Source organism: Chiloscyllium plagiosum, unplaced genomic scaffold (assembly GCF_037043375.1).
Source record: "Chiloscyllium plagiosum isolate Xiang-an unplaced genomic scaffold, Cpla_swu_hap1 HiC_scaffold_10, whole genome shotgun sequence".
Classification (NCBI taxonomy): Eukaryota; Metazoa; Chordata; class Chondrichthyes; order Orectolobiformes; family Hemiscylliidae; genus Chiloscyllium; species Chiloscyllium plagiosum.
Genome location: NW_028270148.1, coordinates 57,463,742 through 57,485,244, shown reverse-complemented (window position 1 = coordinate 57,485,244; position 21,503 = coordinate 57,463,742). Strand labels below are relative to the sequence as shown.

Genomic DNA, 21,503 nt, shown 5'->3' with positions numbered 1-21,503 from the left:
ATGACTTCCATCTAGAAGGACAAGGGCAGCAGATACATGGGAACATTACTACCTTTTAATTCCCTTCCAAGCCACTCACCATCCTGATTTGGAAATGTATCGCTATTCCTTCACTGTCACTGGGTCAAAATCCAGGAATCCCCTTCCTATTGGCATTGTGGGACTGCAGCGGTTCAAGGAGGCAGCTCACCACCACCTTCTCAAGGCCAACTAGGGATGGGCAGTAAATGCTGACTGTCCAGTGACATCCATATCCCACAATCGAATTCTTTAAAATATGGTACAGGGGCTGTTTACATTTCAACTTGGACTATAAAGCATTGGGCTGTGCTAAGGATGGCTCATCTTTTTATCTTTATTCTTGGAGTTGCAGTTAGAATGACATTTACTCACATAGCTATGATAAAAAGTGAAGACATATTTACAAATGTGAGAATGTATTTACAATAAAGTTTCATCCATCCCACCTATATGCAGCCCCAGGTTGTGTAGCTTCATCGAAGGAGCCTGCCTTGCATTGATGCCTGTAAACTTTGCAGTTATGGTTGGGAGGCATTTGTGGCTCAATGTCTCAGACATGCTGACTGTGCCCTCCACAGAGGCAGATGCATCCTCCTCAGCTTGAACCCCACAGTGCTGGGTGGAGACGGAATGCCTGGTCACCTTTGGAGTAGCCTGAGAGAGGCAGCATGCTGGACTACCAATGTTTTTTTATGAGTGTCTCCAATGAAACTGCCTGCTGTTCCTGTGCTCCTTTGCACATGCCTTTGAAGTTATGAATGTCCAACAGTGCCTCAGGCAGAGCAAGGGCCTTCTTTTTGTAAGTCCTTGAGTGCCAGTGACCTGGGGCATTTCTGTGTCCATTAATCTGACAGTGATGTGTTAACCGGTGTGTGCTCCTGACTCTCCGACGAGCTAAGATACCTACCGAGGTGTCAGGATCTGAGCTGATGATCTCAATGCATTCCTTCAGTGGCCACAGTGGAGGAGGAGCTGTCTTTCAGGGCTGCCCTACTGACCACTGAGGCCATACCGTGCATTAGCACTTTCAGAAGACAAAACAGAGAATACATCACAACAAAGGGATAGACTGCTGGTCATATTAAGAGTACATTTGCACAGTCAATAAAAACAAAAGCTCAAGGCTCTTTGTCTGGAATTTGGAACAAGATCAATGAGTTGACAGCATAAGGAGAAATAAAGGGATATGTTTTGATAACTATAACATAGAAGTGGCTGCAAGGTGACCAAAACTGACAACTCAGTATTCTAGTGTATTTGACATTCTGGGAACAATTGGCAAAAAGGAAAAGGAGGCAAGTAGCTTTTTATTAATAAAACAAGTATCAGTACAATGGTAAAAAACAATGTAGATGCAATAGGTCATACATGGAATCAGTTTTGTTGGCAATAACAAGTGATAAAAATCATGGGTGGGAGTCATCTGCAGGCCCCTAAGACCTATCTCACTGTAGGACACAATCTAAATCAGGAAATAATGGAGGCATGTAAGAAAGGCACCACATGGATCAGCATTGCTCTGCATATTGAGTGGACAAGGGTAGCATAACAGACAAATTTGTGCATGCTTCAGAGATTGTTTCTTAGAGCAATGTGTTGCAGAATCTACTCATGTGTAAAAGATAGTGAGACAGGATCAGTGGGTCTTTTTCAGGTTGGAAATACCTAACCTAGTGAAGTGCCAGAAGAATCAGTCTGAGGCACTCAATTATTTGTTATCTGAAATCGTGTTGGCCGAGTGTAATGTATCCAAATTTAGTAAAAAAAAGTTGAAGGGCATCCTGTGATGAGGACATAAGGAATTTGCAAGGGGATGCAGAAAGGTTAGATGAGTGGGTAAAAAGTTAACAGATGGAATTTCATGTGAAACATGTTTGATCATCCATTTTAATCAGAAGAATGAAACCGTAGACTATTACTTCAGGGGGCAGAAACTCAAAACAAGTGCAGTGCAGAGTGTATCCTTGTGCATGAAACCCATGTCATGGCAGCAAATAATTAAGGAAGCAGATGGCATTTTGCCTTTTTTACTTGCTAACGGGTAGGAGTTTAAAAATAGAAACCCCTAAAGTGTGAAAAGAGGCCATTCAGCCCACCTAATCGACAGCAACCCTCTGAATAGCATCCCATTCAGACTGAGGTCCCCATCCTAACCTCATGGCAGCAAGGCCTGGTGAGGGTCGACCCTAAGCGGGACTTCCTGAGCCGCAACCCCACCAGGCTCCCTGGATGTGTTGGAGGTTCCAGGGTCCAGCTAAGGTCCAGCATCAGGAGGGAGAGTCAGGGTGATCACAGCCCAGTAGGCTAGTGGCTGAATAGAGCTGGACATTCCTTTTGCTACGTTAATTTCTGCTTTTTATTTAGCATTCTAAGATGGCACTAGAGAATGGAAACTGTTTGCACTTTTCATTGCATTCCTGTACTGTGGTACAGATGACAATAAAATCCAACGTAATCTAACCCCACATCTCCTATGGCCGATTTACATTGCCTGCACATCCCTGGACACGATTAGACAATTTAGCAAAGCCAACCCACCTAACCTGCATATTTTTGGACTGCAGGGACAAAGTGAAGCACCCAACAGAAAGCCATACAGACACAGAGAGAATGTACAAAGTCCACACAGCTAACTCACCCAAAGCTGGAATTGAACTACACCCCTAGCGCTGTGAGGCAGCAGTGCTAACCACTAAGCCATGGTGCCACCCAGAATGGGCAATTCTTATTCCAGCTGCACAGTGTGTTAGTGAGGATGTACCTAAAGTACAGTTTTGGTCCCCGCGTCCAAGTAACGATGTACAGGCTGTTCTGCTATAATGCAAGTTTTCTTAATGCAAATTTGCTGCAACACAATTAATGAACTGGGGAACTGTTTCTATTGCGCAAACTTTTAAAGCATGAATTGGTTATAACACGATTCCTTCCCCCTTAGTTTAAATGGTGCTGCTATTACAGGATTTTCTTATAATACAGGGTTGCACAAGGATATCTCGTTATAGCAGAACTGACTCTTCTGGTATTTGAGGCAGTTCCAAAGACATTCGCGAGGCTGAATCCTGGGATAAAGTAGTTGTCTTCTCAAAAATGGCTAAACAAGTTTGGCCTTTATTAATTGGAGTTTCGAAGAATGAGGCGGGATCTTAGAGATTTCAAGATTCTGAAGGGGCTTGACAGAGTAGATTCTGAGAAACTATTGGCACTAGTGAGGGAAATCTCAAACTAGCAGACATGCTTGCAGGATAAGGTGCACTCATTTAAAAACTGAGACACAAAGGAATTTCTTCTTCCAAAGGATAGTGACTGTCTGGAATTCTGTACCTCAGGGAATTTACGAGGTTAGACCTTTAGAAGTATTTACTAAAGAGGAAGCGGATAGATTTTTGAAATGTAGGAAAGTTGATTGTTGTTACGAACTGGCATAAAATAAGAGGTGAGGCCATAGGTAAATCAGTCATGATCTTATTCAAATAGCCTAGTCCTGCTCCTAGTTCTTATGTTCTTAATGGGAGAGCGGCACGGTAATGGACAATGATTTTTACTTGTTTGCTGCGATACAGGGTTCTGGTATCACCACATAAGCAGTCACATCCTCACAGGCCAGGATCTTGATCTTCTTGAAGGTGTTGAGGAGCAGAATGTTGGGCATCCCACTATCTTTCCTGGCTCTGTCTGCCCAATGCAGGCTGTCCTATCTTGGAATGAGTCAAAGAGAGCAATTGCATAAAATGAAAGTGGCTGGCCCAGCTGTTAGTGCTGCTACAGATAGGGGAAAGTTGTTGTGAGTGAGTGAGTGAGTCAGTGAGTAAGTGAGTGAGTAAGCAGCACAGAAGCCATGCAAGCTTAGTGATATTAAGATTTGGTTGGGTGAAAGCATATGAGGGACGTTGATACTGCTTGAGTGAGCGTAGTAGGCCATGAGCCTTGATGGGAGGTGAATGCAATAGAAGAGAGAGAGTGAAGTAGCAGAGAGAAGTTATTGGCACTTACCGTAGCAGTGCAGAGAAGGTCATCAACCTTCCGCCTCCATTCTCTGGAAGGTGGATATAGCATTGACCTAGATGTCCTTGTCGATGAAGTGTGGTTCTAGTCTTCCCCTGTTCACCATGTTAGGGGCAATTCACATAAAGAGTGCAAGGCAGCCCGAGACTGGCAGCTGTGTTTTAAATATGGCACTTGCCAGGAATCCTGGGAGTGGCCAGTATTCCCAAGGCATGTGGTGCATAGATAGTGAGGTAGGTTTCAGAAAATGGCAGGAGAAATTTCACTAAGTCTCACACAGAGAAGCTCTGCATGAAACACAAAGGAAAGTTTCTCCAAATTTAGACTCTTTTAGTAAAATTAAGTCCAGTGTTTTTGTCTGGCTTATCTAAAGATATCATAATTTTGGATATCTATATTAGATCTTCCCTTAATCTCTTTGCTTGAAGGAAAATAACAAGGTATTTCTCACCTAACCTTCCATTTCAATTCCTTTATCACAGGAACCATTCCAGTAAATCTCTACACCCATTAAAGGAGGTTGAAATTCTTCCTAGCGTGTGGTGACCAGAATAGGGCTTAATATGCTAGCTCTGGTCTAACTAACAACATAATTTTGTAACTTCTTTACCCACAGCAGTATTTATGAAGCCTGTGATCCCTAATGCTTTGCTAACTACTTTCTCATCGTGACCTTCTACCTTCAAAGATCTATACTCATGAAACTCCCTGCAAATATGTCCCTGCAAATGTTTTAAAACTGCCCATATAATTTTAAATAATCCCTCTCTGTTTCTTCTACTATAATGTATCACTTCTCACTTCACTATATTAAATTCTAGCTGTCAGTGTCTGCCCAATCCACTAACCTATCGATGTATTTGCAAAACCAATTGATATTGACCTCACAGTTTACCACAGCCTCAAGTTTGGTACTATCAGTAAAATCAGAAAATTTCCTTTATATTTTGTTATCAAAGTCATTTATACATATCATAAAAGAAATGTGGCCCCAGTCTGGTCCTTGGAGAACACATTCTCTGCTACCCTCCAATCTGCTCAGTAATCATTTGCCAAGACACATTGTTTTCTGTCATTAAGAAAATATTTTATCCAAGTTGACACTGATCATTATTTCATGATCTCATTTTTTCACTAGCCTATTATGTCATAATATGTGAAATATTTTCTCAAATTCCATACACAATTTCCATGCATTATCCATTGTGTTACTGATTAATGAAGAGGAAAGCCAATTTGTAAAGTTGTGCATTATGTTTGACAATTGTACTTATAAAGCATCTTTGTAATAACTGACAAACCAATCATTGTTATATTGTATAGCTAAACTGCAGAATACTGAGTTACCTGGTTTGGGACAGTTTCTTTTAAAAAAAAGACAGACAGAAGATAGCATTAATCTTTCCGAATTTAAAATATATATTTATTAAACATTTGCTGTGGTCGTATTCACTGAGCTATTCTGAATTTGGAAGTGTTAGTGAAAAAAAGCAAGTTATAATTGAGCAGCCAATCACCCTGTGATGGTGCAATGGAATGGGGGCAAGCTGGACAGAGGAAGTTAGTTGTGAGAGTGGGGATTTATAATTTAACATGTACTGGAGTGGATGTAAATCCAAAACTAGCTTCATGCGTAACTCATTTATAGGCCTAATTTAAAGAGGTATGCACTTCTTAAAGAGAGCTGAATAGTCTTCTGAGTGATGACAAGCATATTGTTATACGGGTTCAACACAAACTCTCAAGCTTGCTGTAATGTCGATTGATTTACTGTTTGAATGATAAGGGCAAGAAGGAAATTTTTTTATGAACTGGAGGAAGATTTTCACGTTTTGTATTTATTGTGACAAGAGAAAGATAGCAAAGTTCTCAGAGCTGAGTGCCTGCAACTAAGTTCCGATTGAAGGAATGCTTACAGTTAATAGGAGAGCTAACTGGAGGCATACACCATACTCTTCTGCTAAAACTTTTTCCCATTTCCTGTTTGATTGCAATAAAATTTAAGCTTTCTCTGATAAGCATTAGATACACTTGCAATGATATGGTGAGGGAAGCTATTCATTAGTGAAACCCTTTAATGTTCCAGTCAGGGGTGGGCTAACAGTAGAGTGATAAATCACAGCCAATAGCTTCCTGCTGAACTGTTGTATGAGTGCTTTTCCAAGATTGAATATCACTTGTATATTTTCAAATGGCATGATTCCACTGTAGTCCAGTGTTGTCATTATTTGTTGAAAGTAGTCAAGTCAGGGAACTAAATGTATTGACATGCCTCAAAGTTGCCACTTATTGATGATTACAGGAAAGTTAGGGATATTCCCTTTATTGTGGAATAATTAATGTGTTTTCACTGTATGCTCAACATTCATATTTGTGTCCAATGTAGTATGCATCACCGTGGGAAATGGTTGAACTTATAGGTTCAGCTGGCCCACCCTTCTCTGCATTGTAACCAGGTCAGAGTTGGCAAGAATATTTGAAATGTTTCAAGTGAACTCAAAACCCTTTAAAATCTCTGCCAGCAAGCACAATATGGGCAACATTTGGACAATGTTCTACCTTTTTGCTCCTTCCTTTCCTTGTCTTGACTGACTGTCCCCACCCCCAGTACTTCAGACTATTTCCACTTCACTCCTCCATGGACCTGACCCTATCCTCTGACTTCTGTTGGACCCCAGTTCTACTTCTCCATGTTCCCAACACTGCATGCCATCTCTAACCACTGACTGACACACTTGCTAGCCCCAAACCTTGGCGTGAGCCATTTCTCTCCTGCTGTCCTTTCTTGTGTCATAGAGATCAACTCGGAAAACCATTCACACAAAGCCAAGTGGTGCACGACATCTTCCAACAAGTGCAAATTAGGTGTGGTGACATTTTGTGTATCTCTAACTTTATCTTGAAGGTAAAATGCAATTTAAAACATTTTGCACTCATGAATATTCTTGGAATGGCATGACAAGTGCATGGCAAGTACGTACCTATCACAGTTCAGCATTTGCATTGATGTGTCACAAATATGCTACTGAAAATTTTCTCTTTGCCACTGTTGGCATTTTGAGATTTTGTTTCCTGTCCAATTAAGTCACCCACATTTCCCAATCTTATGGACTCCATAAAGTTCCCTTCAAACAGCTGGTGTATTCCAAGAGCCAATCACATGAGATTTTACTCAATGGCTTGAGGATTAAAAACTTGTCCAGGTGCAATGATTAAAGACCTCATTTTGTACACTTTCATGTGGCTGCTGTCTCCTTCCACATAAATGAATTCCAAAATGAAAATGTAATGTCAATGCCAGATTGATTGGATTGATAACCAGTTCCTGCTAGTCATGATGGACACAAGTGTTTAGAAATGTTCAATCTGTACAATTATGAAGGACACTAAGGGTTCCAAACAGTTTCAATATCAGTATATCACCATTCTGTAAGATATTGTGGGAATTTTGCCATAAGCCTGTGGACCCCTATGTTAGAGTTATGGTTGAGGTAGCAGTGTGCCTTCCAGCTGAAATAACATGACAGAGAAATAAAAAGGGTATTATTGAAGGAGATAAAAACTGGGAAGGCAGTTCAGTGGCTTCAGTTCACAAGGTTGCTGAAAGCAGACTTATACTTGTGCTGATCAGAATGCTACTTTTCAGTTATTGTTCTCCACATGCTTCCATTGGTTTGAAAGAGATGCAGTTGGCTGATTCACTTTCACCAGGTGTCTAATTTATCAATTAAAAATCACAGTATACTGCAATAACTGATGACAAGAAATATTGGTTTTCTTTAACCTTAAGTTAGCTTTTACTCCACAGAACAGGGAGAGCATCTGCATTGGTGGAGATCTGAAGATATCTATGTACCTTGTTCACAACCTTAAGCTGTACAGTTACTTGAAAACCAATCACACAATTGTTGACAGACAGAGGTTTTTGTAATGAAAATTTGGTCACTAGTCCATTGACCAATCTACTACTTCTTGCCAGCCCACACTTTTTATGTACACAATCATTTGGCTTTAGCTCATCCAGAAAGTACACTTCAATTACTTCTCGAACAAGCATCTGTATAAATGATGCTTGCAATGACTCTCAGGTGTCTTGTATTCAAAACATGCAGTAGTCCTTGGTTTTATAACTGTTCTTTGCTTGCTTCAGTGCACAATTAATAATACATACAAATAAAAAGCCACGGTCTTTACAGAAGAAAGTAGCCCCATCATGTTCTGACAAAAATATTTAAATCCCTTTTCTTTGTCAGGTAGCCTACTCATTGCAAAACTGCCTTCTCTCTTTGTCACATTACTGACATAGTGGGGTGGGATGGCATCAGTCAGTCGTGGAGGCCTGAGCGAGCTGGTCGGTTTGCCTTGTGTGAAAGTTCCACCAATTAGTCACTCAACAACTTTAATTGGTAATCCACCATGGGATACACAGATTTATAGTACTGGATCCATCCTATGCTAATGGAAAACAGCTAGAGGCAGGGAACCCATTGGCAAACTGACCCAAAGTCTTTTTTTTAGAATTAGCCTCATACCTTGCATTATTCATAGCCACGTACAGGCACCTAGGAAAATTCAGTCATCATTAAATTTAAAGTAGAAGCTGCACATTTTAAAATATGTACATGTTCATTCTGGATTGTGTATACATAGATTATTTTCATAAACAAGGCTGATAGTTTTTATTGGTGTGAATGTTGGAAATAATTTAGAGTGTCTATCAATGTCCAGGTACACTGTGTTATAATTTTAACTGCATTCACTGTTCATTATTGTCTTAATTCTGAAACCTAATTAGAAGTTCATTCAAATAAACTTTTCACAGAGGTAGCTTTACAATCCAAAGCAATTCTGAATTACTTGTTCAATGTTTGAAATGCTTTGTTTGCTCCAAAAAAAGGTGGTTTTACAGTTGTTACAATTTTTCTTACTGCTTTTATGACCCCAATACAGATCAGTAACTTTGAAACAAAGTAGAAAAAATCAAAAGTATCAATTATTTCCGAAAGTAATGAAGCCACAAGGTTGCATAGTTAAAAACAAATTAATTTCTCCTGTACTAAAATCAGTCAAGATAAACACAATATCTTAGATAACCTCCTATTCTCTAACAAGCGGAATCAAAAATTTAGTCATGAATTAATAGGTATATTGTGGTGCTTTTCCAGCACCACACTCGCGACTCTGATCTCCAGCATCTGCAATCCTCACTTTCTCCTACATTGTGGTCAATTATAAATTAAACATTTAAATAGCAGATACAGCTCAGATAAAGTCACCATTGTTTCAGATAACTATACTCTTATTAGAGAGAAATGAACCAATGGTGAGTGTAAGGATTGAGAAGACAAGAGCTTCATTGTGATCAGTAGGACCCATGCTGTTGTTAATAGTCTGCCATCCAGCCAACTGAGCTGACCAGCTTGTCTGCTCTCACCATTGGACTCATCCACTGTTACTATCCTGCTTGTATTATTTGTGTCTTATTATATCTTTCAACCAGATTTAGCTGGAAATGTTACCAAATTTGTTCTTGAGGAGACTAAAAGTGCCAGTTTCTTTATATGATTCCCTTTTCATTTATTGATTTGTCAAGTCTGCTTCTGAAAATACAAATTGTAAAAGCACACTGCTCAAACTTACTGTTACACACATTTGAAAAATAAGAAGACCAAAAAATTGAAGGTGTTTTTGAAAATGGACCCACACGAATTTGTGAACATGCTGAATTCGGACTCTTTGGAAAAAAAACTTCATGTTATGTCTTTTCACCTCAAGCAAAGTTTTTTTTTTCCTAAAAGCACTAAAGGACCTTTGGTGCATCTAAGTGTGCCTTGGTAAATACAAGTATTTTGGAGATTGTTTCATGCATGATTCTTCTCCTCTGTAGTTATTTATAAACACCTATGCACACAACACAATCCATAACTGATGCAGCACCACAGGAGTGATAACCATTCTGAATTCTGATGGAACCATAACTGATTCATTCATGAAGGTGGCAAAGATTACCCAACAGGGTTGGCAGAACTCAACAGATCACAAAAATTTGAACAGACACTGTGACCTTGATTTCAACCCTATTTGCCAAATTAGAACAAGTGATTAAAACTATGCAAATTTATTTCCTGCCTTGTATCTAAATACCAAGAATGTCTTTCTTCTGAAAAACAGTTTGTCCTGAGGTTTTCGATAAAGGTTATCCACTCTGTACCACATTACTCATACATTTAATCATAATTGTAAATAAACTTCTGCCTCTAATAACATAATGAGGAAACTAGGAATACATTCAAAAGTGAAAAGGAGCAAAATTGTAGCCTACCATTGTATTTTCTTCTTGCAAGAGGGATCTGACTGAAATCAAATGCACTGCCATTGTTTTATATATAATGCACATGTAAGTTCACTTGATCTATATTATTATCACATCTACAACCATTGTGATTGAAAGTATTTTGAGCATCACTTTGAAATATTAATTTACTGTTCAAAATTGGCATAAAAATATGTCATGGTCCCCAAGTGAATCTAGTAAAATATTCATGTTAATGGCTGATATCGAAGCATCTTAGCTCTGTCAACTCATCATGTTTACTGAAGCAGGTATAATTTATTCAAATGACCAAACAATGAGAGAACCCAAAATAGAAATTGCCAGAAAAGCTTTTCCAGCAGTTTGTACTTTTGTTTCTGATTTATAACATCTACAGTTCTTTCGGTTTTTAATAAACAATGAGAGAATGAGTGGCCAAAATATTGGCCGAGAGAAGCAAGAGACAAGATTAAGCTGCCAAAAACCAACTCTGACTGTCACATTGGAAATTGTCACCAACTAGTTTCTCTCTGGAGGGTAGGAGAACAGCAATCTACTTTTAAACGAGGCAGAAATAGATTATAATGGAGTATTAATGCATATGAATAGGCCTTCTCCCCCTCAATAGCGAGTTTCTCTTCTGACCATTGAAACCTTAGGTGGAAAATCTGACATTTTCTTGACATTGAGAATCCTGTTTTTCTGATCTCTCTATATTTTCCCGACCTACTTGCCATTCCCCACATTGTGTGGGAGAATTCAGTGCACAGTTTCTGGACTGGATTTTTAGATATATATTCTGTAATAAAGCTGTGAACAGAGTAAGAAAATTTTTTCCAACAACATAAAATTAGAGTGTGTTTTAGAATTACAAATGTTCAACTCAAGAGAAGTAAATCCTATAATTACTCCTAGGGGACGTATTATGCAATTCATTCCCATATCAAGTCTCCAAATAATTTAAATGCATAGTGAACTTATGCCAACAGAAATATCTGTTGCTGCAATTGTACCAGTATTTGTGAGGAGCTTTCAGAAAAGCTCCTTGTGGTGGATCTCATGAAATGAATGACAGCGACTATCCTTTTATTGGTTTGATGCCAGTTTATTGTCTTTTCTCTGCCATTTTCTGTTATAGTTATGGGATGAGTCCGTGTAAATAGTTGCCAAACAATTATAGCATCATAGCATGGTTACATCACAGAAGGAGACCATTTGACTCATCCTGGCTGTGTTGGTCTTGGAAGGTGAAATTGACTTTGTGCCAATTCGTTGCCTTTTCCCTACAGCCCTGCAATTTTTATCTTTTCAGATATTGACCCATTTTGTTTAATTGAAGCTTCATTAACCATGCCTGTAGCATGCTGTCAGACAGAGTATTCCAGATTCAACCACTCGCAAATCATGTTGTCATTAATTATTTTGCAAATTGCCTGAAATCTGTTCCCTCTGGATCCTTATACTTTCACCAATAGGAAAGGTTCTCCTTGCCTACTCTGGGCACATCCCTCATGGTTTTGAAGACCTTTATGAGTTCTCCTCTCCATCCTTTTTTCCCCAAGTAGAACAGTCAAACTTTCTCCATGACTTCTACACAACTGAAGTTCCTCATCCCTGAATCAATTGTTAATCTTTTCCATACCCTTTCTAATGCCTCCCCATCCTTCCTAAAGTGCAGTGTCCAGAATAAAATGCAATATGCCAGTTGAAGTGTGCATCACTCACTGGCCAGCATTTGTTACCCCTGCCTAGCTGCCCTTGAGAAGATGATGGTGAGCTGCTTTCTTGAACAGCTGCAGTCAATATGCTGTAGGTAAATCCACATTGCTCTGATGGAGGGGAATTCCAGGAGTTTGACCCAGTGACAGTTAAGGAATAATAATATATTTCCGATCTGGGATGATGAATATCTTGGAGGAGAACTTGCATGTGGTGGTTTTCTGATGTGTCTGCCACCCTTGTCTTTCTAGGTGGAAGTAGTCATGAGTTTGTAAGATGTTCTCTAAGGGTTTTTGGTGAATTTGTGCAGTGCATCTTGTTGATAGTACACAATCCTGCTACTGAGCATCAGTGGTGGAGGGAGTGGATGCTTGTGTATGTGACGCCAAACAAGTGGACTTCTTTGTCCTTGTTGGCGTCAAGTTTCTTGCGTGTTGTTGGCGCTACACCAGTCCAATTAAGTGGAGGGTATTCCATTACACTCCTGACTTGTGCCTTATAGATGCTGAATAGGCTCTGCGAAGTCAAGAGGCAAGTTACTCAACACAGTATTCCTAGCCTCAGACCTGCTCTTGAGGCTATTGCATTTCTGATCTCATTGATAGTGGGGGATTCAGTGATGTTAACACAATTGAATGTCGATACCCTTGACAATTGTTAGATTGTCTCTTATTGGGGATGGTCATTTCCTGACATTTGCATGACGTAAATGTTACTAGCCACTTACAAATGTTACAAAGCCTCGATATTGTACAGATCTTGTGGAATTTGGAAATGAACTGCTTCAGTATCTGAAGTGTTGTGAATTGTGCTGAACATTGTGCAATCATCAGCAAACATCCACACTTCTGATCTTATATTGGAGCAGCTGAAGTTGGTTGGGCCTGGGACATTATCCTGAGGAACTCCTGCAGCAATGTCCTGGAGCTGCGATGACTGACCTCAAACAAACACAGCCATCTTCCTATGTGCCAGGTATGACTCCAACCAGCAGAGAGTTTGCTTCTTGATGCCCACTAATACAAGTTTTGATTGGGATCCTTGTTGTCGAACCTGGAAGAATGTGGCCTTGATGTCAAGGGCTCTCATTCTCACCTCATCTCTGGAATTCAGCTCTTTTGTCCGTATTTGAACCAAGGCTGTAGCAAGGTCAGGAACTGAGTGGGTCTGGTAAAATCCAAACTAGGCATCACTGAACAGGTTATTGCTAAACAGGTGCTGTTTGATAGTACTGTTGACGACACCTTCCTTCACTTTACGAATAATCAATAATAGACTGATGGAGCAGTATTTGGCTAGGTTGGATTGGTCCTGCTTCTTATGTGCAGAACATGCCCGGGCAATTCACCACATTGTTGGGTAGATGCCAGCGTTGTAACTGCATTGGAAAAGCTTGAATATTCTGAATTATAATTTCTAAAAGTTTATGTTAAACTAACTGACTCACCTATAGTTGGTGTTCTACGTTTGCATCCTTTTGGAACATGCATATAACATTTGCAATTCTCCAATCTGCTAGTGCCAGCCTAAATCTGTGGAAAATTGGAAGTTTATTGCTAGTGTCTCAATAATTTCCATCCTTGCATCCAAGGATCCATCTTTGGTTCCTTCCTATCCAGTCCTCGTGCTTTATAAAGTTTAAGAGTGGATAGCCTATCTAATAACTTGCCAAATCAGTTTGAAATCCATCAAGTATCCAAACTACTTCCTGTTTTACCATCACTTACACAGTATTTTCTTTATTTATAAAATAAGAGATGAAGTATTAATTTGCTTCCTCAGCAATGCCCCTACCTCCATATCTAAAAAGAACCGAAAAGGCTCTGCTACTCCTCTTAACACTATTTCACCATTCTAACTATTTTTGTATCCATACAAGATTTTTGGGTATCCATTTATATCATTTGCCAGTCTTTTTTCATGCTTTCTCTTACTTTGGATAGCTCCTTGTCTTTTTCCATATCTGACCTAAGTCTTCCCATAGAATGATCACTATCCCTTAAATGTACCTTACCTTGATCAACATGGCTCCCCTCATTCCCAAGAACACCGCAATTCTGCCTTTCTTACTGGGCTGAAAACATACTGTGTAGGAGAGTCACTTCAGAAACTGTTTCCCCTCTTAACCCATTACCCGATTCCTATCCTTTTTTTTGTTATTAAAGCCACTGCTCTATAAGTCTTTCACTTCCCTGTAATTTGCTTCCATATTTGTTCCACTATATCTTCCCCTCTAGCTCATGACTGATAGTATACACTGAACAATTTAGCTCCTACTGTTTCTTATCTGTATCCAAATGGATTCTATCCTTGACCCTTTTGGGATTCCTCTCTCTCTTACACTGAAATGTTCACCATTATCATAGCACAAACCCTCCTGTTTTCCTTTCTTTCATATTTTCCTTGTATCTGGGGACTATTTAATGTCCATTGTTGTCCATCTTTGAGCCATGTCTCTATTATCATCATGACATCATATTCACATCTGGTCATCTGCATCTGCAACTCAGCGATCTTTATTTTTTTATCTGACTGTAATTTCAATACTTTAACTATGTTGTATTTCTAACTTATTCCTTGAACAGTGTAAAGTAATAAATTACATTTCTTTTTTATTCCTCTTTTGTATTTAAGATTTGTACCTAGGTACTTTTATCTAAGATGGCGCTGTAAGAAGCAACATTGTAAAACTTTTCACTGTATTCCTACACTTCTGTACTTGAGTACATGTGACAATAAGGGATATTCTTTTTTTATTCACTTCATTCACATCTGTGCTTTTTAATCCTCATCTAGATTTTGTCACTTGCCTTATAACACTAACCTACTTAATTGTTGTTCTATTTATGCACTGGAATGTTTGTGATTTGATAACAGTGGGCCAAACACAAATCCTTTCATAATGATATGGTGTTAACTACACTGAAGCTAAGGAAACAGGCCATTCTAACCATCTCATCTGTGCCAGGGTTTGGGCTTCATACAAACATCATATCAAGTGAATCTCCCTAAGGCATTCCCGATGGTTTTGCCATATCATATCATAGGTGGTAACAATAGTGAGGATTTTACCCATTATGATATGCTGGCAGTCCAGGTACCCAACCTGAAGATATATATGTCCTTGTATTCCTTTATCACACATGTTTTAATGTAACTTTATCTCAAGTATTGCATAGTTAGCTTATTTCATAATCTATAAGTAGCTTCTCCTAAATTAATTATTGAACTTATTATCCTATTAGTCTATCAATTACTCAAAGATTTGTGGTTCCCCTTTGGAATTCGTGGGAGTGGAAACATTTTCTGTACCTTTGGTAAACCCTTCATAATATCTTTCAGATCACTTCTCAATTTTCTGGAAGACTTTTTTTGGCACAGCTTGAATGAAGGTGTTTTAAGTTGACCATTAGCTAGAAAGGGGCTTTTGCCCAAAATGTCAATTTTCCTGTTGCTCGGATACTGCCTGACCTGCTGTGCTTTTCCAGCAGTACTCTAATCTTGACTCTATTCTCCAGCATCTGCAGTGCCAATTTTCGCCATTAGCTAGAAAAGCTTGCTGCAACTACTGAGATAGCCATCCTCGTAGGGATCTTCAAGCCAAAGAACATGCTTATATGTAATGAGAAGCTCAGGAAACACACAAGGGAGCTATAAATAGAATAGTTTACTGTGTTAGATGTAGAAGCATGGGGGGGAAATTGCAAGGAGCATATATGCCGGAATGGACATGTTGAGCCAATTGTCCTTTTACATGTTGTGTATTCAGTAGAATCTGTGCAATATTAAGGTACCCACACTGAGCATCCACAGTGATAAATATGACAAATTTTTTTTCAATAATTTAACAGCTTTAATTTTGGCACATTTATGCAAGTGGTTACAAAAAAAAAGATAAGTATAACCGATGCAACTGTGATGAGTATTTTTGAGTGGCTCTCCCCATGGGGCCTTCTCATGTTCATACACCATCAAACCAATGCACTAAATCCCGACCAAAACAAGATATGTGCATTCGTGTTCAGTGATATAAGGTATGATGGCGCCAGTAGGTGCTGTAAAAGCTAAAACACTTCACTGGAGATTTTCCTTTTCTTCCTTCAGAACATTCACAAATACCAGGGTTTTGTTTGAGAATTCTAATGGTTAGATGAAATAAGTTGATAGAAAAACCAATTTGCAGTTGAATGGTTGCAACAAAAGCCCATCAGTCTCTTGGTAGCAACACGGGGAAAAATGGTAAAGTGCATAAGAGGTTTTAAAGCCATTCATGAATGTAAGAATTTTGCACTAAAATTAACGTCTTTCTACAGCTGAATCCATTAGCAACCCTGGTGTGATGTGAAAGTGGTGCTGTATGTCGCCAGTATGTCATTTAAGTATTATTTCGAAGCACTCATCTGTTTAATGTGGGTGTTTGGTGTTCTTGCCCTAGACAAAGCAAATATGGACATTATGTAAATAGGATGTAAGTCAGTCATTATAGGCTTCCTACCCCTTTTTAATGTATTCTTTGGCCTGGTGCCCTTTGGAACAAATCTGATTCCCAATACAATGACAAAAGGATGTTATCATTATATTCAGTGATATGTTGGCAGAATAGGATGATATTCAATAGTCATGATTCATTTTTACTGGAATAACATATTATTCAAGCGTTCTAAAATGTGTTGCAGTATTGAAGCTGATTTCATGTAAGTTGTTTCATCACTGTTGTTTCTCATTACATTTGTGACCTGAAAGGTGAAATGATGTTGTTTGTATGCTACTTCACAAAAAATGCCTCAATTTTTCTGGTTACTGATAGAAATCTACAGTAACAGGACTGCTTAGCTGTTCATCTGTTGTACTCTCGAAAGTTATGCAATGGTGTCAGTATGTGCATACAACAGATCTCTATGACCACAAAAAAACACATTTTTTGATTTTTTTTTTACTTAAGATACATAACATAATTGAATCATATGGTAATAGTTTATACTATTTATTATAATGCCAAAGAGCCATTATAGTACAAGAGAGTATTAGATCAATCAAGTCCACACCAGCTCACTTTATCGTAATTCAGTTAGTTCCATTTATATTTTTGAAATCCTTGACCATGCCCACTTTCACCATCGAACTGGTTACCACTCCTTTCTTATACCTCATTGCAACACCTTGAATCTGTGTCCCCTCACCATTATAGATAATTTCTAATCAGCCCAGTCAGAGATATTGTTGCACATCTCTGGAGCAGGTGGGACTTGAACCTGGGTTTTCTGGCTCAGAGGTAAGAGCACTACTGTTAGGCCACAAAAGATGTCACCCTTAGTTAATTCGGAGAAGCTTTTCTTCATCTTCTCTAAAATTGACATAATCTTGCACCCCTCAACTAGATCTCCTCTCAATCAAACAAATACAGAAATTTCTCGAAAAGCTCAAGCAGGTCTGGCAGCATCTGTAGAGAGAAGTCAGAGTTAAAATTTTGAATCCAGTACCCTTCCTCAGACTCTTCCTCTCAATCTTTTTTGATCCAAAGAGAATATTCCCAGTTTCTGCAACTTGCAAATTAATTGCCTTATTCCTGGCATCGTTCTTGCATGTCTCTGCATCCTATGAACGAGCTTCTCATCCTTTCTGAAGCATCGTAGCGGGGTCTCGGCCCAGCATGGTCTCAGCATGGACTTCTGGCCTTGAGGTGATGCCAGGCATCATGAACCTTGAGGTGAAACGCAGCGCAATCTAGAGTCAAGGCTGAGGACAGGAGACTAGGTGTCAGCATGGACTGGGTTGGAAGATTGTTGTACTGAACATTTGTTTCTCCTTTATATAATTCATTCCTAAAATCTGCAATGCTGGACTTTTTATTTCTCTATGTTTCGAAAAGCTGTAATTGAAGAAGCTGTACATAGAGACTCTGTACCTGAAATAGCGCCATAAGGGGCGACATATACAATTCTCAGTGTACTCATTTGAGTATATGTGACAAAAAGCTAATTCTAATTCTAATTCTGGCTTTTGTAATCTCAACGAGAATTGTCTCTTCTGTTAGAAATAGACCTAGAATATCTATGGCTATATCTTTCCATGGCTATCTGGTAGCAATAAAGGAAACATAAAAGGGGAAACTAAAGATCTGTTAGCCTGACATCAAAAGTAGATAAGATACTGGAATTTATTATAAAGGATGTGATAAAAGCTATTTAGAAGTAAATTATTATCAAATTAGGCAGAGCAAATATGGAGTTATGAAGGAGAAGTCAAGTAGGATAAATATAGCAAAGCTTTTTGAGGATTCTATGGGCAGAGTCAATAAGGAAGGCTTTGGTGTATTGGATTTTCAGAAGGCCTTTGATGAAGTAACATACAGGAAGTTAGAAAGAAAAGGTGGATTGAATTGAGGGTAATGATTGAGGATTAGTTCACAAGCAGAAAGAAAAAAAAATCAGAATGAATGGGTCATTCTCAGGTTGGCAGGCTGTGACCAGTGGGTACCACAAGGGTCCATGTGGAGACTCCAGTTTTTCACAATGTATGTATCAATTATTTGGATGTGAGGACCAATTGCAATATTTTAAGGCTTGCAGATGGTGTGAAACTTGGTGGAAAATGTGAGCCATGAGGAAGTTGTAAAGAGACTTCAGGGACAGTTTAGCAAATTGAGTGTGTGGGCAAGAGCTTGGTAGATGGAATACAATATAGATAATTATGAAATTACCCACTTTGATAGGAGGAACATTTATTAAATGGGGCGGCATGGTGGCACAGTGGTTACCACTGCTATCTCACAGCGCCAGGGACCCGGGTTCAATTCCTGCCTCGGGCAACTGTCTGTGTGGAGTTTACACATTCTGCCTGTGTCTGCGTGGGTTTCCTCCCGGTGCTCTGGTTTTCTCCCACAGTCCAAAGATGTGTAGGTTAGGTGAATTTGCCATGCTAAATTGCCCCTAGTGTTAGGTAAAGGGGTAAATGTAGGGGAATGGGTCTGGGTGGGCTGCTCTTCAGAGGGTCGGTGTGGACTTGTTGGGCCAAAGGGCCTGTTTCCACACTGTAAGTAATCTAATCTAAATGGCCTGGGATTGGACAATTGATTTTGAAACAGAATAAAAACAAATGTAGAGTGAATGTTGGAAATCTAAATTGCAAACAAAAAACTGCTGAAGAAGCACAGCAGCGAATGTACCACTACACATATTGGTCAGCTTACTTCTCTTGCATCACCCTCTCATCTGGTCCAACCTCCACAGACTTGATAGTGAATTCATGTTTGATTTTCTATCAATGTGAAAAACCCTTTTTTATATTACTGAAGTCTAAGTACCCACTTCTCAGTCCGAGCACATGATTTTGACTTTGGAAGTATATCACGTTCAAATGTGTTAGGCTTGTCAGGAACACAAATTCAATGCCACACATGTGCATTAGCACCTCGACATACTTTGAAAAGCACCTGTCTTTTTAGGTTTATTTCATTCTCCTCTCTCTCTAACCTCTTCTTCAGGCCAACAGAAAGGGGGTTCAGGCAGGATGGCTATTCACTGCTGCTCAACGGTCCAGCAGGTGTTGTGTGCTAACTTAGCCACTTCAATTTTTTTTTAAAATTATGTCTATATAATCTCATGATCCTTTTTGTTTGTGTTTTGAAAATTCTGAACATGTCTTCATGTTGAGATGCCATTTTGATCTTTAAGTGTCCTCAGTAGCACCCATCCCTCCTCATACAGTTACTCAGACTCCAAGGCTGGTCTGATTGGCCTGCCATCCTCAGGAGCCTTCCTGCTCCCCTTGTTTCAACAGAGAGCCCAGGTGTAACTAATTAAGAGACAGCCTCTGGTATAATTGCTGAGCCAGTCCCACTGCTGGCAACTGCCAGGCAGCTGGGTTCGATTCCCACCTCAGGCGACTGTGTGTAGTTTGCACATTCTTCCTGTGTCTGCGTGAGTTTGCTCCAGTTTCCTCCCACAGTCCAAAGCTATGCAGATCAGGTGAATTGGCTAAATTGCCCATAGCGTAAGGTGCATTGGTCAGGGATACATATAGGGTAAGGAATGGGTCTGGGTGGGTCACTCTTCAGAGGGTTGGCGTGGACTTGTTGGGCCGAAGGGCCTGTTTCCATACTGCAGGCAATCTATTTTTTTGTAAATTGATGGAGGAGCACTGATCACTTTTAAGTGGCTGCATTGCATTTAATCAGATGAATAGTTTTTATGCAATAAGAGTACTCCCAATACATTTTGTGTATAATTGCTTTTATATATGCATAACAAAACATATGATGTTGTTCTAACCACCTTGTTTCATTTTTCATGTCTTTCAGGAAGAGAAGAATATGTTGCAACATTTAAAGGATCAGAATATTTCTGCTATGACTTGTCACAGAACCCAATCCAGAGTAGCAGCGATGAAATAACATTATCATTCAGAACTCTTCAAAGGAATGGTCTCATGCTTCATACAGGGAAATCTGCAGATTATGTAAATCTGGCTTTGAAAGATGGTGCTGTCTCACTGGTCATTAATTTGGGGTCAGGAGCCTTTGAAGCTTTGGTGGAACCTGTGAATGGAAAATTTAATGACAATGCCTGGCATGATGTGAAAGTAACCCGGAACCTCCGTCAGGTAACAGTACAAAGGATGATGTAGAAAATGTGGAACCTATTCTTAATCATGTATGGAAAATGAAAGTAATTTTACTGCACACATTTACAAATTCCAAGCTAAATATAATTGAGTGATTTCCTTTTGAATTGAAAATAAATTGACTATGACAAATTATTTATTAAATTTGACTCAAAGAAATTTCCAGATAACTATTTTACTTCATAATACCTGAGCAAATGCAGATCTAGAGATATACTTAAATGTTGGAGCATCATTGCATTTTGTCAAAAGAATTTGCATCATAGCAAGGTGACCAGTAAAGGAATCTATTAAATTTGCAAATATCAATGATTAAAGATTTTGGATGTCTGCCTGTAAAGCAGAGGAAAATACATAAAATGTCTTAACATTTACCAATATTACCATCAGTGATATTCAACTAATAGACAGAGGCTTTATTACCTAGCTTATGAACATTGATAAAATTATCCTGTCGCAGATCTTAATGAACATGTTGTGAAATTTGAGCAAATTATCAGTTTTGTGTTGTAGCAAACACAGAGGAGTGATTGAACAAAGAGAGTAAGCAAAACATTGCATAACTTACTCAGACACTGTGGAGCCATAGGATGTTCACCATTCTAAATTTTAAGCCGCTCAATTGTGTAGGTTACAAGGACGTGAGCTCTAAGTTGACAAGATCCTTCTACATGTTATCATGCTGAGAATTAATGACATAATCAAAACTGCTGGCTTCATTAAATGGCTCACGAGCTGAAGACAACTTTAAGAGGTTCCAGAGCCTAAAGTGATCCAATTGGGTAAGTTTTGATCTGTGCATGGAAGACTAGTAAAGGTTGTAGTC

At 39.1% G+C, this 21,503-nt stretch overlaps 1 protein-coding gene across 31 annotated transcripts in view; it reads left to right on the top strand.

Moving 5' to 3' along the window:
* nrxn1a (neurexin 1a) overlaps nucleotides 1-21,503 on the top strand; it is a 1,876,207-nt gene that overhangs the window by 723,415 nt on the left and 1,131,289 nt on the right. For all 31 annotated transcript variants that reach the window (XM_087991361.1, XM_087991355.1, XM_087991356.1 and 28 more), the window contains one exon: nucleotides 20,355-20,656. In XM_087991361.1, coding sequence (XP_087847487.1) covers nucleotides 20,355-20,656 — 302 coding nt within the window. The remainder of the gene's footprint in view (nucleotides 1-20,354; nucleotides 20,657-21,503) is intronic.